Source organism: Schistocerca serialis, chromosome 2 (assembly GCF_023864345.2).
Source record: "Schistocerca serialis cubense isolate TAMUIC-IGC-003099 chromosome 2, iqSchSeri2.2, whole genome shotgun sequence".
NCBI lineage: Eukaryota > Metazoa > Arthropoda > Insecta > Orthoptera > Acrididae > Schistocerca > Schistocerca serialis.
Window position 1 is genome coordinate 779,705,090 of NC_064639.1, and position 27,306 is coordinate 779,732,395.

Sequence of the window (27,306 nt, forward strand, 5' to 3'; positions counted from 1 at the left end):
CGAAACGAGGTTCCCGCAATTGACAGTATGGCGAGGGGCACGTAACATTTTGTGTGGATAATGCTCCGAACTGTGGTATCAACTGAGATACTGAAACAAGTTTGGCTTTTTTAATGGAACCATGTACGAGGGTTGGAACTTAAATAGTGGCAACTATTTATTCACAACCGATATAAAAGAGTTATATATTTGCACCTGTTACTCTCCTTCAGAGTAGTCACCAGCGTTGTGTAGAACCCGTTGCTAGCGATGTGGAAGGTGTAGTATACCGTTAGCAGAACTTGCTCCGTTGATGGTGCGAATGGAGACGTCTACTGCCTGTCGAATCTCTGGAACAGTTCTGAAGCGAATGCCACAAAGTGGTTCCTTCATCTTCGGAATCAAATCAAAGTCACAAGGACTTCAAGTCCGGGAAGTATGGTGGACGGTACAGTACTTCCCAGTCCCATCGACCGAACAGAGCAACCACAGCTTGCGCTGTATGCGCCCGCACATTGTCATGTAAAATGATGGGTTGGTTGCGCAGAAAGTGTCGCCGCTTCTTTCGCAAAGCTGGTCGCAGGTGATGCTACAAAAACGAACACTAATACTGTGCATTGACGATGTGCCGTGGAGGAACGTAATGCGTAAGGATAACACTATCACAGTCATACACGATGATCACCATAACTTAAGACCGCTCCATTCACACCATCAACAGAACACAGGCTCTGCTAACGGTATACTACGCCTTTCACATCGCTGGCAACGGTTTCTGCACAACGCTGGTGACTACTTTCAGGGACAGTAACAGGTGCAAACACGTAACTCTTTTGTATCGGTTGCGAATAAATAGTTGCCACTATTTAAGTTATAACCTTCGTACTTTCCATTACTGCATTCAATAGCCGTTGGAAAGACAATTGCAGTGATATAGCGCTTGTCAGTATTGACGTTGAAACCTTTTGCAAAATCGTCCGAGAAATGCATTGAAATTGGAAAGCGATGCGACCACAGTAGGCTATTATGGTGTAAACAGCACCAAGTAGAGCTCTCATGGCAGGCTCCGTCGTTATATGCGGCAAGATTGGCTTACGCTACCAACACAAGCATCACTTCCTACACGACATCGACACAGGGTTGTCTGTGATTTTTGTATGTGGAACTACAGCATGTGCTAGCTTCTCGAGCATGAGATGGGGCTTAGGAAAACTATTTCAAATGTGCGTACGTTTCCAGATGGTTGTGGAAACAACCACAGTTTCGTCAGGTAGTTCAAAAATGGTTCAAATGGCTGTGAGCACTATGGGACTTAACTTCTGAGGTCATCAGTCCCCTAGAACTTAGAACTACTTAAACCTAACTAACCTAAAGGACATCACACACATCCATGCCCGAGGCAGGATTCGAACCTGCGACCGTAGCGGTCGCGCGGTTCCAGATTGTAGCGCCTAGAACCGTTCGGCCACACAGGCCGGCGTCAGGTAGTTTTCCAGTAACATTTCGATAGCATTTGTCTGACATTCGCCGTGTAAAAGAAGTATGTCTGACTTCTCCTCATTGGCGTACAACTCCGCATGCAAGACATCCTGAAGCAGAAATGACTGGCCGATAGACAACACAGTTCCTGCTACTTCTGCGGTGCCGACAAGCAAACAGTCTAACGGCTCGATAAATCGATAGGCTGGCATCATCTGTTTACTACGCAATAGCCAATTTCGGCCGACTTGTTTTTCAGCTTCAGAGAACTTCTCGGATTCTTTTGCGAAGAAGTTCAACTTCAAAATTAACAACCATTATATCGCTGTAATAATCTTTTCAGGTGTTTTCGGAACCGTTAAAAAAAAGCATACCCTACTTTTAAAAAGTCATACCTGCTTCAATATCTAGAGCGGTAGAGAAGTTGAGATTCTACATTATATACTAAAGTACGTGCCCCTTAGCTACTATAATTTGCCGAAAACCTCGTTTCGATATCTAGAGCCGTTTACGAAACAAAAGGGGTTTTACGTATTGCGTGACACACCCAGTACAGAAGTTCATCATTGTATAATACGACATAGATTCTCAAAACAGAAATGTCGAAACCATACAATTTGGCTTTTTTAACAAATAAAAAGGATTAAAAGAAGTTTGCAAAACGGAAAATTGTCAAAAGCTGCTAATCGCTAACAGGAAAATATCGTGTGACGTAACGAGTAACAGTTGTTAAATGGTATAGTTTAGTGTTGCTCACTTCATCGGTGAAATGCTCCCTAGTAGTTCAAATGGTTCAAATGGCTCTGAGCACTATGGGACTTAACATGTCATCAGTCCCCTAGAACTTAGAACTACTTAAACCTAACTAACCTAAGGACAGCACACAACCCCCAGTCATCGCGAGGCAGAGAAAATCCCTGACCCCCTAGTAGTCCCACGTTCCTCCAGTTAAGTTTTATCATAGATGGATTCTTCTCGGGAATGGGCCAAGTGACATGTTCATTTCGATCCCGTAAGTTTCTTGCTATTCATCTGTCGTAGAGAGGACAAGTACGGAAACATCGGAACGTCGCTCCGAAATGAACATATTACTCGGCTGATTTCCCGGGACGAATCCGTCAATGCCTGCAGTCGCATAAGGTTTCGTCGCGGCCTCTTCTAATGCAGTCTATCAAACGAAGAGCGATTGTCTCTCATCAAATGTTTAAGCTTATGAATAGTCCAGAACGATGTCAACAAGTTAAATAGTAAATGCAGTATAGGCTATGAGCAGTGGAGGCTTGTATAGTTAGCCTATACTCCTTCTAGAGCTTTGGAAAGTTCTGCATTCCTCGCTGTATCAGCTCCATACCTATTAAAACGATATTTTCTTTATGACGTCGGGAATGAGCACTGACCTAAGCTTGTTACAGTACAGTCCAGACGCTTCTAGAATGAAAAAAACAACAGTTACGAAACAAAAATCATTACCATAAGAAGAAAGGCAGTTCAGTCACAAAAAACTGTATAAAGATGTAATACATTAACAAGAGAAATCCAGAGGGACAGAAAACTCTTGCCCCTTCCGTCAGCTCTCATCCGGTTTTGTAAAAGTATTTCATAGCACTGTAATTAGATAACAGCAGGTCAACGCGTTTTATATTTCAAAGAGATGCTATCTCTTTGAAACCCGTCCTTTTTAATATACGACAGCCTTTGTGTGACAAAGACCAAAATATTAGGAATGAAAACCTCTCTCTCAAAATATGAAATAAATTTAAATTAAAGCATTCTTTTTACTTTTCCTACAATAAGGAACCAACAAGCTTCAACACTTGGTTTTAGTGATGGTTCAGTTGAACATTGCTCTTCAATAAAAACATGTAATTTTGCGTTAATCATTATACGAGTATCTCCAAAAGGTTAATGATGCCGATCACGAAAAATTTGCGTTCCATATTTTGATTATAAATAACGTTCTAAAAAGTAAAAATATTCTATCGACCATATAGGGATGAATATTCCCTGACACATTACACACACGATTTTCTTTGTACGTCTGGTCTGAAGTTGAAACTATTTTGGATTTCTGGGCAGCTCGAACACTGCATTTTCGTCACGAAGAACACGTGGACCGCCGCGAATCTTTCGAGGTCTTCACTCTTTTTTCCAAATCAGCACCATTAGTCACGACTCTTTAGGCGCACGGATTCAGAAAGTGTCATTTACGTGTACACATTTCGGCGTTTTAAGCAGTTTGTTCACTCGATTATCAGTAAAGCGTAAAATATGAATAAAGATGTACAGGCGCTGCAGTGAAAGAAGGTGATTCAATTTCTGGGACCAGAGAAATGAATACTTCATTATTTCCATGATTTTTAGCAAAGTTACCTCTGACGCTAAGACGAAGGAAAAAAAAACAGTTCCCGAGTTTTGTTCTTGCTGTATTTCACAAAACTTTACTGTGGTCCGTAGACATTTCCTCCCTCTGCAACAACCCAGATGCAGCCAAGAAAAGCAGGCAACATATTGATGCTGAGATTCAGTTAGATCTACATTTCAAATTAAAAATGTGTACTCTTTTGTAATTAAATGAAAATTAGGATTGAGATTTCGTAATTCCACATAAGTATCAACTGAAAATGTCAGAAAAATAAAAATTAACTTTCGTAGCTGAAAACTTGCTTACAGGCGATGATATTTCCTTGTACAGGCTGGTCAGAAAAAGTGTGAAAATTTTGTAAGGGTGTTGCAGGGTAAGCTGTACTGAAAAATAATTGTTAAAAAATCCGATACGTAGCACCGTTCCCAAGTTAATTAGAACTGAAGCGGCCCCTCCAGATTCGACGTCTTCGGTATGGTGTCCTAAAGCTGAGAGCGGTACAAAACGTGGAAATGGGGCGGTAGTAAGGGCCGAACCAGAGCCAAAGGCAGAGAAGTTTCGTGGCTATCATCTTCGCTATGAGAATTGTTAACATTAATTGCATCTGGCAGGCCGTTCGAAACGGCCTGATTGGCTAACCATTTACATCTGCTTACTGAATTCATCCTTTGGTCTCCTTTTTAATCCTCCTCCCCTCCCCCCTTCCCAGTTCCCTTCATTACCAAATTGGCAATTATTCGAGTATTTCCGATCAACCGACCCTTCAACCGATCCCTCTTTTAGTCACGTTATGCCATAAATGTCTTTTTTTCCAGGTTCCATCCACTACCTCATTAATTGCTTGATTTGCCCATTTAATCTTCTGCTTTTAACCATTCTGCTTCCAACAATTTCCTCTTTTCATGAATGGATTTGTTGCTATTAACAGTCTATATTTTATAATCCTCTCTATTTCAGCCATCATCAGTTAGTTTGGCGCCCAAATATAAAAACTCATCTACCGCTTTTAGTATCTCATTTCCTAATATAATTCCTTCAGCAGCGCTTGATTTAATTCGACTTCATTCCATTACCACAATAACCGATCTGACTTAGGTGTAATGTCCAAGCACAAATAAGGAGATTAAAAAATAGCGCTGTACGTCTACATAAACTTTTATTTTGAGAGAAATCATCTGATTCTCTTTGATTGCTATCAACCATCCGTAACATCAGGTTTGAGTCACTGAGCGAACATTTTGCCGGCAGAAACACGTGTAAGTAACTGGAATCGGTGCTAGAACACCATTTTCACAATGTTCATATGCTGGACGGTTTGGACTGCAGCTCGAATAAATCCATTAAAACTACACCACTTTATGTCTTTGGGCCTTTGTCGAAACTTTTTGCATAGTACTTTTTATATCATCATCATATAGCGAGTGATGCTTGTTATGGTCGCTTCTCGCTTTCCGTTTTCCACAAGTTTTTATTCAGCCAGTCTCTTTCCTAGAGGCGTCTGTCCGCCATTACCTGATAGGCACTTTAAAGCCTTCCATGAGCGTGGCGGGTGTCCGCTCTTCCATCTTCCTTCTGGGTTCCAAATTCGTTTTGGCTACCTGCCGTCATCTATTCTCTCTACATGTCTGAGCCAAAACAGCTGGTTTGTTTCTGCTGCATATATCATCTTTCTGGGTGCAATAATCTCTCTTACTGTATTATCCTTCACGCCACAGATTCTCCAAAAGTACGCTTCGGGTACCAGTAACATCTCTCTCTCTCTCTGTCTCTCTCTCTCTTTCTCTCTCTCTCTCTCTCTCTCTCTCTCTCTCTCTCTCTCTCTTAGTTCATTGTCTCTGCGTCATATACAGCAATACACTCAACAATTAATTTTGTAGATGGCTTGCTTAGTCCTTTTTGTTATATTTCTATTCTAGAGAAAAGAGTTGAGATGTCTTATTGCTCTTTTCCCTTGGCCTATTTAGTTATTTACGTAACCTGTGCTTCAGGCAATGGATGGAAGCGATACTCACTATCATATCCTATGGCTTTTATCATCTGCTGTTAAATACTAATTTCTGTGCATGTTAATTGTTAGTCCCCATTATTCGTGTTGTTAGTACAGTTTTCGCAGTATCGCCCTTTCCTCCGGTTATTATACTGATCATCAGCAAAGAGAACGGGACACAAAGATTTTTTCTGTGGTTATTTCCATTCCGCAATACTTTTTCTCCATCTCTTAAGGAATCCTCTAAACAGATTTGAAATTTGCTTGGCGCCATAGAGCATCCTTGATGAAGTTCTCTGGAGACTATAAATGACTGTGAAACTATGTTTGCCGGCCGGTGTGGCCGAGCGGTTCTAGGCGCTTCAGTCTGGAACCGCGCGACCGCTGCGGTCGCAGGTTCGAATCCTGTTTCTGGCATGGATGTGTGTGACGTCCTTAAGTTAGTTAGGTTTAAGTAGTTCTAAGTTCTAGGGGACTGATGACCTCAGATGTTAAGTCCCATAGCGCTCAGAGCCATTTGAACCATTTTTGAAACTATGTTTCCACCGTTAACCGAACTAGCACAGAGTGCACAAAATTTTGTATAGCTTTAAAATACGTCGCCGATACGTCGCTATTTATCATGATGACTGAGAACCTGTTTCGCAGAACAGTGTCATAGGCTTTCTGCAATCCACAAGGGCTAAAAGAGTCTCTAGCACTAAGCCGATGGACCCTTGTTTCTCTACGAGATTCTGTAAAATAACTATCCCATCTAAGCATGAACACCCCAATCTAAATCCGTTCTTCTCTTCTGAATCATGTATTTGCATCTTTACCCTGATGAAGAGAAGTAATTACAGCTTACCTCCTTTCACCTGGAACTTAAACTCCTCTTAAGCATTTGTTGTCGATTTTCGCCAAGATTTCATATAGCACCACTGGTTCTACATCTACGATACTTTGGACCTGGACTTTGACAGTCTTCGCGTATTGCACATTTTAAGCAACTCATAAGGTGTCACAGGTGGGATGTTCTCCACTCTCCAGTCTTCATGCATGGTGGGTTGTAAGAAACAAACTCTGTCTTCGGTAAACAATGTATAATAATGCGTCATCTATCCTTCAGTGCTTGTTACACTAATCCCAGTTGTGCTCTTATTGTCTTGAAGACCTTCTACGGTTTCTCTGCGTGGGCATTTACCATGTGCTATGTCTTCTCTAGCTTTAAATCATGCCTCGTTCCTGTCTTTACTTACAACCTACTGGGCCTCTTTCCTCTTTGCCTGGTAACAGAAAGACGTTCTTTGGATTTCATGCTTTTTGGGTGAAACCTATAAACCAAACCCCCTGACGCTGTCGACCATAGAGGACATGTGGCTGTCGAGGACAACTGCTTTAATCCTCCGCCTAAGGTCCCTGTGAACGCCACCTAGTTATCATGCCAGCACGCGACGTGGTCAAAATTAGCAGCCTAAATTTCTCTCCAAGTACAGTGGTTTATTTCACTGGAACCTGATGCCTCGCCAACAACCTGTTAGGTCCGGTACCACAAAGTCGGAATGCAGACAGTACCACGCGTCCGACAGGGATATGTATCAGCTGCTAAATTTCATTCATTGTATGTCAATGATGTGAGATCAGTTCTGTCCTATTGTTAAGTACCACAAGCGTGCTGATAACCTCCAGTTACATCTAAAAAACTTGAAGACAGTTGTCGAGAATTTCGATGCTGACATACGTGCACATTCAAAATGGGCTCAGAATATAGGGCCAAATTTCAATCCATCCAAAATCCGAGAGGTCCCGGTTGCTCATAGTAGACACATTATCCCCAAATACCGGGAATCCTTACCATCTTTAATACTAAATGGGTCATATATCAGTTTCTCTCCCTCGGAAAACAGTCTAGGAGTAATAACAGATGAAGAGCTGAACTGGACTGAGCACACAGATGCAATGTACAAAAAGGCATCAGCAAATCTCAATGCCTTAAAAAAAAAAACATGAAACGTTCTTCCCTTTCGAAATGAAAAAGGAATTAAACAAGTACTTACACTTACATTGTTGATAACAACGATGTTATCCTGCAATGTCTTCCTGAGGAACCCTCATGATGCCTAAAACTGTCGATGAATGTCAACATTTGATACATGTGTGACGTTCGACTCGACACTTTGATCATATTTCAGCATCTTATGCACAGTTATCCTGCCTATGTGCAGACAAGCGCCTTGTCAGTGTACACTGTTCCCCATGTACACGGTGTTCTATTTATCTCTAGACATTGAAATATCTCGAAAACTACACATCGGATCCAAACAACTGATAGTTAAAATTTGTTCGGTTCGAAGGGGGACATCTAGTCATACCAAACTCAACTGCCCACCCCACCCCATTTCAAAGGGCGGGGGTGGGGGGGGGGGGGGATGGGGCGGAGGAGGTCATCTTTAAATCTTAAATGAGAGCTCCCATTTTTATTGCAGATTCGGATTATACAGGAAAAAATACATAAATTTGGTTTGAAACATTTTTTTTCCTTTCGCGACAGATGGCGCTGTAATCGGAAAAAATCAAAATGGTCAGAAAATCACATGTTTCAAAATTCTATCGAATGACACTTGAATTAACCCACCACCTCCACGCTGCGAGGGTTGGACAGGCAATTATTTCATAACTTTTAGTGGGAAACCCCATTCTCAACGTTGTATTCCTCCAGGGGGACTGCTCGACGCGCCACTGTGACCGTGTAGCGATCTACGACTTATCGCAGCAGGCAGTGCAGTCCCACTGAAAGTTAGAAACAATTGCCTGTCCTACCCTCGCATTGTGCAGGTGGGAGGTTAATTCAAGTGTCAGTGGACTGCAATTTGAAACAGAAGATTTTCTACCCACCTTGTTTTTTTCCGATTGCAGCGCCATCTGTCGCGTAACAAAAAAAAAAAAAAATATTTCAGACGAAACATTTATTTTTTCCGTAGAACCCGAATCTTTAATAAAAATGGGGTTCCCACTTCTGATTTAAAAGTCTGGCCCCCCCCCCGCCCCACACACACACATACACACACACACTGGGTGGGGTGTGGGGTTGGTATCATGGGATGTCCCTCTCCTAGAGTAACAAATTTTAACTATAATTTTTTTGGATCCAATGTCATGTTTTCGAGATATTTCAATGTCTTCAGTTAAACGGCACGCACCGTATGTCTCTTCGATCTCAATGCTCTTGTCTGAACCACACAGGAGAAACACTGTTTCCCATCCGAGAAGAACCCTTTTTGTCCCACTCCATCACTCTGCCTCTTTCCTGAAGTTCTGTTTCAGTAGCAAGAATCTGACTCTGGAACAACTTCCCTCATTATACCAGAGAACTGAATAACAACTCCAGCTTCAAAAGACAGTTAATAAGATATTTACTAAAGCAACAATAATGCTGTCATTGTTTCTGCACGTACTCGCTACCTCTTAACAACTAAGTATCCTTCTTCTCAACAAGATGTTCTTCATTTTCAGAGCTCTCAGTCGCTGCAGTCTATCTGAATTTCTTGTTCCAGTCTATCTAAATTTCCTTCCCTTGTAACTCGCTATTTCATAAAATAACACTTTTGCACTCTCCTTACGGACATTTTGCGTTTGCCGCTATCATATCGTGTGACGAAAAAAGTGAACCGGCCAGAAGACATGCTCGTATGTTAACGTAACTTCATACACGTACGCAATATCGGCGGGTATCTAAATGACTAAGGGTGGAAATTCTCTCTGACAGACAGAACAGCCTCCAGAGTTCACTAGTGTTGTTCGTGTTTAGTGTTGTTAGCAGGCCTGGTAGGGAACCTAAGGGGGAAAGAACAGCGTCAGATGTTGAGTGACAACTGAAGGACAGAGAAATGCGGCGTACTCGTGTGGGACAGCGTTATCAGCACCAGCAAAATTTAAAAAGGGTCTCATTGTGCGTCTCCATTCGTGCGACTGGTCGAATCGTGCAATATTCAGACTTGTGGGGCACTTTCATGAGACAGTGGCCCGATGTTGGACTGCATGGGAACGTGGGGGCAGGCTAGTCGTTGTTAAGGTTACGGTTGTTCACGTCTCATCACAGCAAGGGAGTATGGCTGCACTGTGCAGCAAGCATATACCAACCCCTTCACATCAGTGCCTGTAATACGAAAACAGGTGAAGGACTTCCTGCAACATTTCGTGTCATCTTACACAATTTGTTGGAGACCAGCAGCAGCCAAGCTAGGGAATCATCGTCTCATGCGTAGGCTGATGTTAGCATCACAACACAAACGGCTGCTGGGGTGGTGCCGCCACCGGGAACCATGTACTGCTGAAAAATGGCGTCGCATCTTGTTCAGCAATAAATCATGATTCTGTACTACCCCGGATGCCGCGTGGTATTAGCCCAGCGGTCTAAGGCGCTGCAGTCATGGACTGTGCGGCTGATCCCGGCGGAGGTTCGAGTCCTCCCTCGGGCATTGGCGTGTGTGTTTGTCCTTAGGACAATAATAGGTTAAGTAGTGTGTAAGCTTACGGACTGATGACCTTAGCAGTTAAGTCCCATAAGATTTCACACACATTTGAACATTTTTTAACTACCCCGGATGTCCATCGTCGGCGAGTATGGCGGCGGCCTGGTGAGAGGACCAATTCATGCAGTTTTTTAAAGAGGCACAGTAATGTCACTCCTGGCGTTGTGGAGTGGGGAGCCATCAGGTCTGACGTCAGGTCACGTCTAGTAGTGACTGAGGGAACTCTGACGACACAATCGTATTCACATTCACGTATATCCAGCACCCTCGAGTGTTACATGTCATGCGACAGCGTCCTGGTGCTATTTTTCAATAGGGCAACGCTCGTGCACACGTGGCACGCTTCTCTGTGAACTATACGAGTACTGTTGAAGTACTGCTGTGGCCAGTAAGATACCCAGATCTGTCTGCGGTGCAATATGTGTGGTTCCAGCTAGGCTGTCAACTCTGTCATAGTGTCTATGCAGGATTTCAAGGACCAGTTCTAACAAATGTGAACCAGCTCGGCTCTGAATAGGATACAACACCCTTCTGACCCCTTCCCAACGGAATCAGTGCATGCAACGTCATCCTGATAAGTGGGTTCATACTGCTGTTCTTTGGAAATTTGACCCAATTTTGTAATGACTGGAATAACATTACGTACCATTTCATCCCATGAAGTTTCATTTCGTTTCCTCCTTCCCTTCAGGATGCTTCACATTTTGTAAGGCAGTGTACTGTTATTCTTACTAGCTGTCACTCAAGGCTACGCTCACATATCGGCAGCTTTGTTAAGATGAATGATGGTAAGTAAATAAGCTGTTGTACAGGCAATAATGTCAGCTGCTCTCACGTATCTGACTGTTCGGGTAAGCGTAGCACGATGCGGGCCCCCCCTCCCTCCCCTCCCCACCCCCTCCATCCCACCACTATATGTGGCATGCATAGAGTGTTGCTGCCGACCGATGCATGCGGATGGATATGAGCAGCTGTGCGCATCTACGCATTGTGCTATTTAAGTAGCGATACATATTACAGTGTGTACATTAGAAATTTAATAATTTTTAACGTAGTTTATATTTACTGATGATAAAATGTGTTCCATTCACTTCTTCACACATTTAAGGGTGGACATTTTTTTTCTTTTTTTTTTTTACTTTTTAAAATATCTGTGTTCGTCCTCAGCATTCAAGCTACCTCCACACCAAATTTCATCAAAGTCGATTCAGCGATTTAGTCGTGACAAGGCAACAGACGAACACGCTTTCACATTTATAAAACTTCATGTTACGATATCTTTTCTCCTGTGATCAGACTTCGATAAAATGAGGCCTATAAGTTCATCTGTTGCCCAAACTACGCTCACTTTAACTGTCCAAACCCCATGAAAAATCGGCTGGAAATTTTGGAGATCAGCGTGTTCAGACAGACAATTAGACAGACACGAAGGTTTTAGATGAAATTTAATTCATAATATCTTTTTTATTTATGATGCGGTCCAGATTAAATAACGCCTGTACGTTGCCTCAAGCTACGCTCAGCTTACCTGTAACCGTAAAAGCGTATTGTCTCACAGTCATTTTGAACGCCCTAATCTCAAAAACTGCTTAACGAATTTTCTTGGTGTTTTCACAGGTGAGATGAGCATGGTTGGGGGCAAAATATATGCTTTCTTTCATCAAAATCGGATCACGGACAAAACAAGACATCGTAGTTTTAAGTTTTATCTAAAACCGTCTGTCCGTCTGTTTGAACACGGTAATCTCTAATACTACTTGACAAAATTTCGTGTGGGTTTCAGAGGTATCTTGGGCACAGCTTGGAGGAACGTAAAGGCTTAATTCATCAAAATCGGATCACAAGGAAAAAAGATTCAAATTTCATCTAAAACTGTCGTGTCTGTCTGGTTGTCTGTTTGTACACGCTAATCCCCGGAACTACCATACAAATTTTCATGGGGTAATAGAGTATAGATAGAGATAATAATTATTATTACTATTATTGTTATTATTATTAGTGGTAGCAGGAACAGCAGTAGTAGTAGTACTGTTAATATTAACGTTATTTGTTTGTAGACAGTGGTATTAAATAATCTTCATATATTTTAAAATCTGTTACACTGATCAGCCAGACAGCAGCGGTGTACCGTAGGTCTCTAGAAGAGCGTAGCGTTCCAAAGGATTGGAAAAGGGCACAGGTCATCCCCGTTTTCAAGAAGGGACGTCGTGCAGATGTGCAGAACTATAGACCTATATCTCTAACGTCGATCAGTTGTAGAATTTTGGAACACGTATTGTGTTCGAGTATAATGACTTTTCTGGAGACTAGAAATCTACTCTGTAGGAATCAGCATGGGTTTCGAAAAAGACGGTCATGTGAAACCGAGCTCGCGCTATTCGTCCACGAGACTCAGAGGGCCATAGATACGGGTTCACAGGTAGATGCCGTGTTTCTTGACTTCCGCAAGGCGTTCGATACAGTTCCCCACAGTCGTTTAATGAACAAAGTAAGAGCATATGGACTATCAGACCAATTGTGTGATTGGATTGAGGAGTTCCTAGATAACAGGACGCAGCATGTCATTCTCAATTAAGAGAAGTCTTCCGAAGTAAGAGTGATTTCAGGTGTGCCGCAGGGGAGTGTCATAGGACCGTTGCTATTCACAATATACATAAATGACCTTGTGGATGACATCGGAAGTTCACTGAGGCTTTTTGCGGATGATGCTGTGGTGTATCGAGAGGTTGTAACAATGGAAAATTGTACTGAAATGCAGGAGGATCTGCAGCGAATTGACGCATGGTGCAGGGAATGGCATTTGAATCTCAATGTAGACAAGTGTAATGTCCTGCGAATACACAGACAGATAGATCCTTTATCATTTAGCTACAAAATAGCAGGTCAGCAACTGGAAGCAGTTAATACCATAAATTATCTGGGAGTACGCATTAGGAGTGATTTAAAATGGAATGATCATATAATGTTGATCGTCGGTAAAGCAGATGCCACACTGAGATTCATTGGAAGAATCCTAAGGAAATGCAATCCGAAAACAAAGGAAGTAGGTTACAGTACGCTTGTTCGCCCACTGCTTGAATACTGCTCAGCAGTGTGGGATCCGTACCAGATAGGGTTGATAGAAGATATAGAGAAGATCCAACGGAGAGCAGCGCGCTTCGTTACAGGATCATTTAGTAATCGCGAAAGCGTTACGGAGATGATAGATAAACTCCAGTGGAAGACTCTGCAGGAGAGACGCTCAGTAGCTCGGTACGGGCTTTTGTCAAAGTTTCGAGAACATACCTTCACCGAAGAGTCAAGCAGTATATTGCTCCCTCCTACGTATATCTCGCGAAGAGACCATGAGGATAAAATCAGAGAGATTAGAGCCCACACAGAGGCATACCGACAATCCTTCTTTCCACGAACAATACGAGAATGGAATAGAAGGGAGAACCGATAGAGGTACTCAAGGTATCCTCAGCCACACACCGTCAGGTGGCTTGCGGAGTATGGATGTAGATGTAGATGTAGACATTATGACCGCCGACATATTATCGATATAAACATATCTAGGTGGCAGCAGCGTCACCTGGGGAGGAATGACTGCTAGTAAGGGGCACGCAGGATGCATTCAGTATCAGTGAGCGTGCCGTCCGCGTGCAGAATGGGGAAGGCGCCCGATCTATCTGAGTTTGACCGAGGGCTAACTGTGGTGGCCCGGAGGCTCAGCATGAGCATTTCGGAAACTGTACGACTTGTGGTGAGTGTTTTCAAAAAGGTGGCAGAACCAAGGTAGAACCACGTCCAGGGATGGCGGCATTACGGATGTCACACGTCGTAAGCTGCGCAAACTGTTAAAACAGGACAAGCGGCGAACTGTGGTTGAACTAACATAAGACTTTAATGTTCGGCAGAGTACAAGTGTGTCTGAACACACAGCGCACCGAATACTCCTACGGATGATCCCCCGCAGCCGATGACCCATGCATGCGCCAGTGTTAACACCACGACATCAGCGACTAAGGCTTAAATGGGCACGTGACCATCGGTACTGGACGTTGGCGCAGTGGCAGAGCGTTGCATGGTCTGATGAATCCCGATGCCTTCTTCATCATGCCGATGGGGGGGGGGGCGCGAATACACCGTCTTCCAGGGGAACAGCTCCTTGACACCTGTACTGTAGGAAGGAGACAAGCTGGCTGCGGCTCCTTTATGCTCTGGGGAGTATTCACGTGGGCATACATGGGTCCAATAGAACTCGTGCAACGCACCGTACTGGGCCAAGGAGTATCGTACACTGGTCGCAGACCACGTGCACCTTTTCCTGACGATTATGTTTCCCGACGGCAGTGGCATTTTTCAACAACGTAATGCGTCATGTCACAAGGCCAGGAGCGTGATGGAGCGGTTCATGGAGCACAGTGCCGAGTTCCAGATGATGTGCTCGCCTCCCAACTCACCAGATCTGAATCCGATCGAACACATCTGTGATGGAATTGAACGTGGTGTCAGTCATCACCCCTCCCCGGAATTTATCGGAATTGCGTCACTTGTGTGTGCATATTAGGGCTGTTGATATTTTTAAAACCATGACGAATTCGATATATCGTAATTTAAAATGTGTTACTATCTGTCCTCGATAAATCGAATGAAAGAATCGATATACAGGGTGTTTATAAATCAATATCGGGGTTTTAACGCTTTGTAATATATATTATATTAAACTTACAGTTATAAATGATATGTCCAATGAAAGAGCAACTCAAACAGTTTTACCAAGAACCTTATAAATGTTCAATGTGAGCACCACTTGTCACACGGTACACATAAAGTCTATAGCCGTATTCTTCCCAAACGTTGGTGTGTCTTCAGTGATTGTAGCAACAGCTGCTTCAATCCGGTTTCTTAATTCAGGGAGATCTGCTGGTAGCGGTGGCACGAACACACGATCCTTGATGAAGCCCCAAAAGAAGAAATCGCATGGCTTTAGGTGGGGTGAACGTGCAGGCCATGCAAAACAAGAGCTGTCATTGGGCTCCTTGCCGCCTATCCAGCGCTTGGGTACAGACTTGATGTGTGCCGTGTTACAAATGGTGCTCAAATTCAAGATTTATAAGGTTCTTGGTAAAAGTGTTTGAGTTGCTCTTTCATTTGACATATCATTTATAACTGTAAGTTCAATGTATAAACACTCTGTACAGTGTGGGACATATGGGGGCATAAAAATATCGGCTGCACATTGTAAATATGGTGCTGGTTTTAAAGTTGCATATTTAAGTATTGATTTTTTATTAGATATTCCGTAGGCTAAGAAAGTAACAGTCTGCCTATCTTCCTTAGAATAAGAATTGAAAGAAAAATACTTAACTTGAAAATTTGTAAGTTAACTGTTGGACTTTGAGCAATTGAAACGCTTGTATTACAATACTTTTTTGGTCGAATCTTATGTTCTTAATTAACAACTGTGTACATGGTGGATTATCATGCAATATTTCATTACAGTTGACATCTCATACCTTATTTTCTTATTTTGTCACTGGCTTCATGTTGAAATAATTTTTTTGATGTAGAAAACAGCGAGCTGAAGCTAAACGTTGCAGTTTCTGTTGGTGGCGCCGAGCTCCAACTACCTCTGAGTTCCCTCTCACACTTCTCCACAAGGCCGCAAAGACCAATCTTGTCATTTAGAGTTTTGTTCCTCATTTTCAGCAACTGTTTTTGAAGAACGCCGATGTGAAGAAATAGCACACTACCTACGTTAAAAATTGTTTTTCAATGCAACTGGCGTGCTATTTCTTCACATGTTGTTGTTCCAGTCACACCTACACCCACTCAGAGCAGACGGGCTTCCTCTTTTGTGCCACCTATACTTGCTTGACACAGCCAAAGAGATAGGCTGGACGTTATTAAAGCTCAAAATGTAGTTAGGCCCTCCCGCACAGTGAAAGTTAAATTATGTTCTACTATAATTTCAGGAGAACAATTCAAATATTCACCGAAAACCGCGAAAAAAGTCTAATATAAAATGAAAATATCGGCATTGAATAAAGCCATTTCGATATCGACATATCGATATATCTGGGAAGAAACTGTTGCCGATATTTATGGATATTTTCTGGGGGAGATATCGATACACCGATATTTTATCAACATATCTAGTACAGGTGTAACGCCAACTTCACCCAGCGACCTAACACGACCTTATGCCATGCCATGAAGCGTCGCCGCTGTTATCCGAGCCAAATGCAGACACACCGAGTATTACGTAATTGGTCATAATGTTCAGGCTGATCGGTGTATATTAATACGATTTTATACATATTTTATCACATTAAAATCATTGTTATCTGTTAAGTAACAACAATGTAAAGAAATACTATATGTATGAAATCTGATCTGATGTCAGATAGAAACTAAAGGCCCTAATTTCACAAGTTAAAATAAATAAATAACATAAGTACACTGTAAACAACAGCGGTCTTACCACAGAAACATGAGGTGCGCTGGACGCCACCTTTGCTTCTGATGCCTCCTCATTGAGAACGACGTACTGGTTCTCTCCGCTAATAAGACTTCGATCGATATGTGCGGATACTGAGTATGCATGTGTTTTGATTTCTCGAATAATGCCCAGAGAAACAGCGAGTGTGACGTAGAGTAAGTTGTGGTCGAGGCCAACGAGAAAGACATGCCGCGGCGCGTGCGTCACGATAGTAGTCCTGAACTCGCTCGCTCGCTCAGCTCAGCAGACAAAATGCGTTTCTAAACCTTTTAACGCGCATCTGGGCGTGTAAGTACTAACGAGAATTGCATCTTCCACTGGAATATGCTATTATGAAGTCCTACTGATTAACAGTGCTACAGCAAAATTTAATTTCAGATCAATACTCGATATAAATGGTATGACGACTTGTTTACAGCAGTACTCATTACATGTTGCAAGTGGTGCCTTAAGCAAATGATAATCATTTTACCATGATTTTATTTTATTGTACGCCAGTGCAGCCGTAACAAATTATAAGTAGGCCCATGGACTTCCCATCATTATAGGACTAATAACAGTAAGATTCCATAATAGCGGATTGCAGTAAAACATTCAGTTTTCATTTGGACGGACACGCCTAGTCACATCTACATCTTCATTTATACTCCGCAAGGTTCCCAACGGTGTGTGGCGGAGGGCACTTTACGTGCCACTATAATAACCTCCCTTTCCTGTTCCAGTCGCGTATGGTTCGCGGGAAGAATGACCGGAAAGCCTCCGTGCGCGCTCGAATCTCTCTAATTTTACATTCGTGATCTCCTCGGGAGGTATAAGTAGGGGGAAGCAATATATTCGATACCTCATCCAGAAACGCACCCCTCTCGAAACCTGGACAGCAAGCTACACCGCGATGCAGAGCGCCTCTCTTGCAGAATCTGCCACTTGAGTTTGTTAAACATCTCCGTAACGTCATCAGGTTTACCAAATAACCCTGTGACGAAACGCGCCGCTCTTCTTTGAATCTCCTCTATCTCCTCTGTCAACCCGACCTGGTACGGATCCCACACTGATGAGCAATACTCTAGTACAGGTCGAACGAGTGTTTTGTAAGCCACCTCCTTTGTTGATGGATTGCATTTTCTAAAGACTCTCCCAATGAATCTCAACCTGGCACCCGCCTTACCTACAATTAATTTTATATGATCGTTCCACTTCAAATCGTTCCGTACGCATACTCCCAGATATTTTACAGAAGTAACTGCTACCAGTGTTTGTTTCGCTATCATATAATCATACAATAAAGGATCCTTCTTCCTATATATTCGCAATACATTACATTTGTCTATATTAAGGGTCAATTGCCACTCCCTGCACCAAGTGCCTATCCGTTGCAGATTTTGCTGCATTTCGCTGCAATTTTCTAATGCTGCAACTTCTCTGTATACTACAGCATCATCCGCGAAAAGCCGCATGGAACTTCCGACACTATTTACTAGGTCATTTATATATATTGTGAAAAGCAGTGGTCCCACAACACTCCCCTGTGGCAGAGGTTACTTTAACGTCTGTAGACGCCTCTCCATTGATAGCAAAATGCTGTGTTCTGTTTGCTAAAAACTCTTCAATCCAGTCACACAGCTGGTCTGATATTCCGTAGGCTCTTACTTTATCAGGCGACAGTTCGGAACTGTATCGAACGCCTTCCGGAAGTCAAGGAAAATGGCATCTACCTGGGAGCCTGTATCTAATATTTTCTGGGTCTCATGAACAAATAAAGCGAGTTGGGTCTCACACGATCGCTGTTCCCGGAATTCATGTTGATTCCTACATAGTAGATTCTGGGTTTCCAAAAACGACATAATACTCGAGCAAAAAACATGTTCTAAAATACTACAACAGATCGATGTCAGAGATATAGGCCTATAGTTTTGCGCATCTGCTCGACGACCCTTCTTGGAAACTGGAAGTAGCTGTGCTCTTTTCCATCCATTTGGAACCTTCCGTTCCTCTAGAGACTTGTTGTACACGGGTGTTAGAAGGGGGGCAAGTTCTTTCACGTACTCTGTGTAGAATCGAATTGGTATTCCGTCAGATCCAGTGGACGAGTTAGCAGGTGTAGAAACGTAGTTTGTCTGCTGATTTGAGCGAGCGAGCGAAGGACTACCTTCGTGACGTACGCGCCGCCGCCTGTCTTTCTCGTAGGCCTCGCTTGTGGTGGACGACAGGCAATGATGTCACTCGTTGTACGTACTGCTAGGGACGTCGACGGAGGCGACGGGGCCGCCGGACCCCTGCTCGTCGCTGTCGTGCGGCGAGGGCGAGGAGTGCGTGGTGTCTGCGGAGGGCGCGGCGTCGTGCCGCTGCCGCGAGAGCACGTGCTCGCCCGAGCTGGCGCCCGTCTGCGCCTCGGACGGGAAGACGTACTCCAACGAGTGCGCGCTGCGGCGCGAGGCCTGCCGCACGCACCGCGCCGTGCGCCTGCTGCACCACGGCGCCTGCAACCTCGGTACGTCTGCCCGCCTACCAGGCTCGCAATATGCCTAGCAGCGGTCGCCTCTTGTCTCATCTGTGGCTTGCGCTTGAGTAAATAACTGCCAGGTCTTCAACGCCTGTACTAGAATGTCTTATAACGTCGTCAGTAAAAGCGGTAAGGAAATAAAAAAATTCATCCTCATCATCGTCATCGAGGGTTAAAATAATCTTTCGTTTGAAACTTCCTAGCAGATTAAAACTGTGTGCCAGACCGAGACTCGAACTCGGGGCCTTTGCCTTTCGAGGGCAAGTGCTCTACCACCTTTCTTCTCTTTTTTTTTTTTTTTTTTTTCCAAGACATCCTGTTCAAGTTCGGTGGTTGATCCTTCCACTCAGTTTTTCATTACAGAGGCCAACCGGCTCTCTGACCGAACACGCTGAGCTACCGTGCCGGCATCATCTGAGCTCCCCAAGAACGACTCGCGCCCAGACCTCACAGCTTTACTTCTGCCAGTCTCCTACCTTCCAAACTTAACAGAAGCTCTCCTGCGAACCTTCGAGTCCCGGTCCAGCACACAGTTTTAATCTGTCAGGAAGTTTCATATCAGCGCACACTCCGCTGCATAGTGAAAATCTCATTCTGCAAACATCCCCTAGGCTGTGGCCCAGCCAGGTCTCCGCAATATCCTTCCTTTAGGGAGCGCTAGTTCTGCAAGTTTCGCAGAAGAGCTTCTGTAAAATTTGGAAGGTAGGAGACGAGGTACTGGCAGAATTGAAGCTGTGAGGAGGGGTCGTGAGTCGTGCTTGGGTAGCTCGGACCGTAGAGCACTTGCCCGCGGAAAGCAAAGGTCCCGAGTTCGAGTCTCGGTCCGGCACACAGTTTTAATCTGTCAGGAAAGTTCACATCAGCGCACACTCCGCTGCAGAGTGAAAATCTCATTCTGGAAACATCCCCTAGGCTGTGGCTAAGCCATGTCTCTGCAATATTCTTTTTTTCAGAAGTGCTAGTTCTGCCGGCCGGGGTCGCCGAGCGGTTCTAGGCGCTTCAGTCTGGAACCGCACGACCGCTACGGTCGCAGGTTCGAATCCTGCCTCGGGTATGGATGTGTGTGATGTCCTTAGCTCTAAGTAGTTCTAAGTTCTAGGAGACTGATGATCTCAGAAGTTAAGTCCCATAGTGCTCAGAGCCATTTGAACCATTTTTTGCAAGTTCTGCAAGGTTTGCAGGACAGCTTCTGTGAACTTTGGAAGGTAGGAGACGAGGTACTGGCAGAATTGAAGCTGTGAGGACGGGTCGTGAGTCGTGCTTGGGTAACTCAGTTGGTAGAGCACTTGCCCGTGGAAAGCAAAGGTCCCGAGTTCGAGTCTCGGTCCGGCACACAGTTTTAATCTGTCAGGAAGTTTCATATCAGTGCACACTCCGCTGCACAGTGAATTTCTCATTCTGGAAACATCCCCTAGGCTGTGACTAAGCCATGCCTCCGCAATATTCTTTCTTACAGGAGTGCTAGTTCTGCAACGGTCACAGAAAAGCTTCTGTGAACTTTGGAATGTAGTAGACGAGGTACTGGCAGAACTGAAACTGTGAGAACGGGTCGTGAGTCGTGCTTGGGCAATTCAGTTGGTAGAGCACTTGCCCGCAGAAAGCAAAGGTCCCGAGTTCGAGTCTCGGTCCGGCACACAGTTTTAATCTGTCAGGAAGTTTCACGTCAGCGAACACTCCTCTGCAGAGCGAAAATCTCATTCTTGTAATCTCTCGTTTGTTCTGCCAAATATTTGTCTGCCCTTCTCTTCTTTGACTGACCGCACTTCCTCCTTTCTTATTGGTTAAATGTTTGAGTGGAGCGGAAACAAGACTTTCTAGAAATTACAAGATGAATTTTCGGACGAATTTGCGTAGCCAGACAAAGAGAGAGAAAGGTACAATTCACTAGGGTGAGATCTAGTTTTAAAAAAGAAAGATTTAATTGTTTGAAAGTAACAAGGTAATTAAGAAAATTTGATTACTTGTTTGAGGGGTAATTTTGCCCAAATTTTTGTAGCCGAACGAATAGCAGTAAACTGACATATCAGGTATCGAATTCGCCACCATGATATCTACAGTACTTCCACAAAAAATATTTAATTCCTTGAAAGTAACTTGGGTAATTAGGAAGAACGTAATTAGTCTGTTTCCCGCGTCGGAGGTTCGAGTCCTTCCTCGGGCATGGGTGTGTGTGTTGTCCTTAGCGTAAGTTAGTTTAAGTTAGAGTAAGTAGTGTGTAAGGTTAGGGACTGATGACCTCAGTAGTTTGATCCCATAAGACCTTACCACAAATTTCCAAATTTAATTAGTCTATTGAGAGAAAATTACAGGGTGGATTTTTGTCCGAATTTCCATAGCCAAATGAAGAGTGGAAAATGGACAAATGATGTGTCATACTGACCAACGTGAGATCTAGTTTTGCACAAAAAACTTTTAATTCATGGGAAGCAATCAGGATAATTAAGGAAAACTTAGTGGTTTGAGGGAAAATTCTTGTGAGATTTGTCATAGCAAAACGAAAAGTGGGAAATAGAGGAATGGGTTGTCAAAGTGAGCAGCGTGCGATCTAGTATTGCTAAAAAAGTTTAATTACTTGAACTTAATTAAATTAAGAAAAACTTACTTCGTGATGTGAGACAAAATTAAAATATTTTACGAACAACTGCTGCTTGCTATGTGAATGAAGAGTCAAAAATTATCAAATCAGAGCATAAATAGAAACTTATATAACTTCTCTTGATCTATATACTCTTAATAATAATAATTAACTACCGATTGATACTTAATACATTGCACACACCAAAAGAAGTTTTGCATCACCTCGGTTCCGAGAGTTCCGGAACCTGCACAGTTAATTCGAACAGAGATCACCATAAACATCATTTCCACCCTTTTTATTGCTCATGAAAACCACACATTGCATGTTGTACCACCATACAGCGAGACCTTCAGAGGTGGTGGTCCAGGCATTGATGCATGCCTGTATTCGTCGTGGCATACTATCCACAAGTTCATGAAGGCACTGTAGGTCCAGAATGTCCCGCTCCTCAACGGCGATTCGGCATAGATCCCTCAAAGTGGTTGGTGGGTCACGTCATCCATAAACAGCCCTTTTCAGTCTATCCCAGGCATGTTCGATTGGGTTCATGTCTGGAGAACATGCTGGCCACTCTAGTCGAGCGATGTCATTATCCTGAAGGAAGTCATTCAGTAGATGTGCATGATGGAGCGGAAATTGTCGTCCATGAAGACGAATGCTTCGCCAATATGCTGTAGATATGGTTGCACTATCGGTCGGAGGCTGGCATTGACGTATCGTACAGCCGTTACGGTGCCTTCCATGACCACCAGCGGCGTACGTTGGCCCCACAAAATGCCACCCCAAATCAACAGGGAACCTCCACCTTGCTGCACTCGCTGGACGTTGTGTCTAAGGCGTTCACCTGACCGGCTTGCTTCAAAACAGGTCTCCGATGATTGTCTGGTTGAAGGCATATGCGACACGTCGGTGAAGAGAACGTGATGCCAATCCTGAGCGGTACGTTCGGCATGTTGTTGGGCCCATCTATACCGCGGAGCGTGGTTGCAAAGATGGACCTCGCCATGAACGCCGGGAGTGAAGTTGCGAATAGACTGTATATTTGCACAGTTTGAATCGTAACATGACGTTCTGTGGCTACACGAAAAGCATTATTCAACATGGTGGCGTTACTGTCAGGTTCCTCCGAGCCATAATCCGTAGGTAGCGTTCATCCACTGCAACAGTAGCCCTTGGGCGGCCTGAGCGAGGCATGTCATTGACAGTTCCTGTCTCTCTGTATCTTCTCCAACTCCGAACAACATCATTTTGGTTCACTCCAAGACGCCTGGACACTTCCCTTGTTGAGAGCCCTTCCTGCCACAAAGTAACAATGCGGGCGCGATCGAACCGCGGTATTTACCGTCTAGGCATGGTTGAACTACAGACAACACGAGCCGTGTACCTCCTTCCTGGTGGAATGACTGGAACTGATCGGCTGTCGGATCCCCTCCGTCTAACAGGCGCTCATGAATGATTGGTTACATCTTTGGCTGGTTTAGTGAGATCTCTGAAGAGTCAAAGGGACTGCGTCTGTGATACAATATCCACTGCCAACGTCTATCTTCAGGAGTTTTGTGTACTGGGGTGATGCAAAACTTTTTTGATGTGTGTATATCTCATGTTTTTTCAACAAAAAATGAAAAAAAGCTGAAGAATACAGGCAAATGTTTTTTTGTAAATTGTTTACCTAAAAGTAAGAAATGAAATAATGAGAGAAACATTTGACATGCTTTTAAATTATGCTTGAGTAGTGATCAGAAAATGAGGTGCCGACTGGTAGTTTAAAATTCGATGTCTGAGTCAGAATCTTAGAATATTAAAGAGTGCTGGTTGAATTTCACTTTGTGGTCTCCTTACATCACTGAGATATGAGCATCCCTCGAGGTCTCAAGCTTCATTCAAAGGCGTGTCAGATGTATCTATTTTATTTCTATTGCTAATTGAGGACGGTGTGTTAAACAACATTGCATGAGTATTTACGTCATTTCCAGACTAATAATTTTGGAGCTATTAAAAATCGTATGTTTTAAGATTGGGTAGAACCTTCAAGTAGATGTGCAAAGAGCATGCCATTAATGCTTATTTTCCCCTGGATAGCAGGTCAGTTGTTGTGGTATGGATGCATGGAAGCAAAACGATTACTCTATACTGACAGGCGTTGACTTAGTTGTGCAGTTCCGACCGTGCAGCAAACATCAGGTCGTACAGTTTGTGACATGTTCGAGAAAAGACTGTTCAACATAGAAAAATACAACCAACACACTTATGTGTATACATATTAAGGTACCACATATAAAAATAAACGCAACTATACCCGTTACATCCTTTATATACTACTGGCCTTGATAATTGCAATATCATAAAGCATGCATGCAGCAAACGTCAAATTCGCACGATGTGTACAACGTGTTTGCTTAGGCAATTAGTTAGCACTGAATCGCAACCCCAAAACATGGGTAGCAATATTGATGTCTATAATATGCATATAAAGAAATATGACACAGCGGATTTCTCTTTTATAAATCATATTTCAGTGCTGGTGGTTTTTGAGAAGATCTTGTTGTGCCTCATGTAAGAATGTGTCCGAAGTCGACGATGGCAGGATCGTGGCCCGTCGAAACAGTAGTTTATCGTTATTTTATACTGCTGCTCGCTTTAATCGACATACGAGAGCTGCCATACGATTATGGAATCTATGGATTCAAGACGGCCATACCCAACGGTATACAGGATGTCAGTGGCCACAAGCGACTAGCGCCCAAGAGGACAGGCATATTATTCGGGCGGCCTGTGAGATCGTACAGGCACGCTACGTATTGGGTGATTATAAGTGCAGCTACTTACGGAGGTGGTCCGCAGCTCGTGGTCTTACGGTAGCGTTCCCGTATGGGACGTCATCATCATCATCACTTACGGAGGTCCAATGTGGCCTGTAATCATCGTACGGCAGCGAAACTTGGTACATATGCTAACGCGTAAATAAGGAAGAGATTTACGCTGGAGAGAAAATTAGTTCCAATTGTGGCCACCAAATCTGGCGCTGTACACTATTCATATGACGGTATGTCATCCACACTCTTTTGACAATCCATTACGCAAGTGAACAGTATCGAGGTGAGAGGTCGTGAGCTGTTACCGCAACTGTTGTAAGTGAACGAGAGTAATTACAGTGCTGCATTATGGGATTACTGTAGACTGAAAGAAATGACGAGAGGTCCGATGTCATTAAAGGCTTTAAAGAAGACGATAATGAAATTCTGAAACACCGGAGAGCTTGCTGTGGCACCTGGAAGAGGAAGGTATCCTGAAGTTACTGACAAGGTCGCTGTTGCTGTAACTGGCCACGCACGTGTGCAGTGCTAGTGCTCGCGCAGTACCACGAGAATTGTCCATCCCGTGGTCAACAGAACGGAAGTTTATGCGAGCTGTTTTACGCTGGTACCCATACCTGACGCAGACAGTGCAGCAAGTGAAGCCTCATGAACAATGGCAACGTTCTGAATTTGCTCTTCTGTTTCTGGCACGGATCGGAGATGTCATGCGGCCGGCAATATTCCATGGAGTGTCGAGGCACATTTTACACTACAGGGTGCACCGAATACGCAGAACTGCCGAATTTAGGGTACTGTTAAAGCGCTTATAGTGCACGCAGAGCCACTGCATTCGCCGTATGTGATTGTGCGGTGTGGATTCATAAGCTCCTCTATTCTCGATCCGTTCTTCTTTAAAGAGAATACGCCCAGATGGCCTGTTAGGTGTTTCGTGACTTCTTCACGTAGTGGAGACCTCCTTGTACAGCATGATATTCCTGCTATGGAACAGCGCAATTGTGTGGAAACGACTACTTTCATGCAAGATGAGGCAACACCACATGTCGCTCACCCGGTTAATATCTGCTTAATGCAATCTTCCACAAACGTGTGATTTCCAGAAGTTTTCCGAATGGATGCCCTGGAAGATCATCTGATCTGAATTCATATGACTTTGACTGTGGTCAAATCTAAAAGAATGCGTTTACCACCCTAACTCATTCAGTTTCAACTTGATCCGAAGGCCAGTATAGAGGAACATGCTGCCCTCGTTTCATTGGAACTGCTGCGAGTAGCTGTCGATAACGTCGTTTCACGGATGCAGCATCTCGTTGACGTCTCTCCTACTCATACTGAACAAGTTGTGTAAGCAGTCATTAATAATAAAATCAACATTATGCCATTGTCACTTCTTTGACCTTTCCGCCCAAGTCCCGTTCCTAATCTACACTCATGCCCATTAATTAAGGATAATGCTGACACATGGTGAAACAACGCTCTGGTGGGTGGTTTGCGGGTTTAAATCACCTCGGGGTATGACCATACGGCGCATCTGACCTGCGGTCGTCACACGGTGGCGCTGGCAGCAGTCCACATACGCAGAGGTGTGTTGGTGCAGGTCAGAGTACGGTGCAGCGAGTAAGTGTGCAGACGTTTTCAGACGTGTTAATGGTGACTGTATGCTGAAAATAGCTCAAAGAACACATATTGATGACGTTATGAGGGGTAGAATACTAGGGCGACTGGAGGCTGATCAAAGACAGCAGGTCGTAGGATGGGCCCTCCGTGTGCCACAAAGTGTGATCTCAAGATTATGGCAACGATTCCAGCAGACAGGAAACGTGTTCAGGCGCTACAGTACGGGACGTCCACAGTGTACATCACCACAATAAGACCGATATCACCATCAGTGCCCGCAGACGGCCACGGAGTACTGCAGGTAGCCTTGCTCCGGACCTTACTGTAGCCACTGGAACAGTTGTCACCAGACACACAGTCTACAGACGACTGAACAGACATGGTTTATTCGTCCGGAGACATGCAAGGTGCTTTCCACTGACCCCTGGTCACAAGGGAGCCCGTAAAGCTTGGTGTTATTGGAACGGTGGTCCAGGTTATGTTCACGGACGAGTCCAGGTATAGTCTGAACAGTGATTCTCGCCGGGCTTTCATCTGGCGTGAACCAGGAACAGATACCAACCTCTTAATGTGCGTGAAAGGGACCTGTATGGAGGTCGTGGTTTGATGGTGTGGGGTGGGATTATGAATGGTGAAGTACACCCCTGTATGTCTTTGACAGAGGAACTGTAACAGGTCAGGTGTATCGGGACGTCATTTTGCACCAGTATACTCGCCTTTTCAGGGGTGCAGTGGGTCCCACCTTCCTCCTGATGGATGATAACTCACAGCCCCACCGAGCTGCCATCGTGGAGGAGTACCTTGAAACAGAAGATATCAGGCAAATGAGGTGGCCTGCATGTTCTCCAGACATAAACCCCATCGAGAACGTCTGAGATGCTCTCGGTGGACGTATCGCCACACGTCCTCACACCCCTAGGACTCTTCAGGAGCTCCGACAGGCACTGGAGCAAGAATGGAAGGCTATACCCCAGCAGCTGCTCGATCACCTGA

At 44.0% G+C, this 27,306-nt stretch overlaps 1 protein-coding gene across 1 annotated transcript in view; it reads left to right on the forward strand.

Moving 5' to 3' along the window:
* Positions 1-11,096: 11,096 nt before the first annotated feature.
* LOC126456400 (agrin-like) overlaps positions 11,097-27,306 on the forward strand; it is a 211,046-nt gene continuing 194,836 nt past the window's right edge. The window contains exons 1-2 of the mRNA XM_050092154.1: positions 11,097-11,106; positions 19,045-19,293. Coding sequence (XP_049948111.1) covers positions 11,097-11,106; positions 19,045-19,293 — 259 coding nt within the window. The remainder of the gene's footprint in view (positions 11,107-19,044; positions 19,294-27,306) is intronic.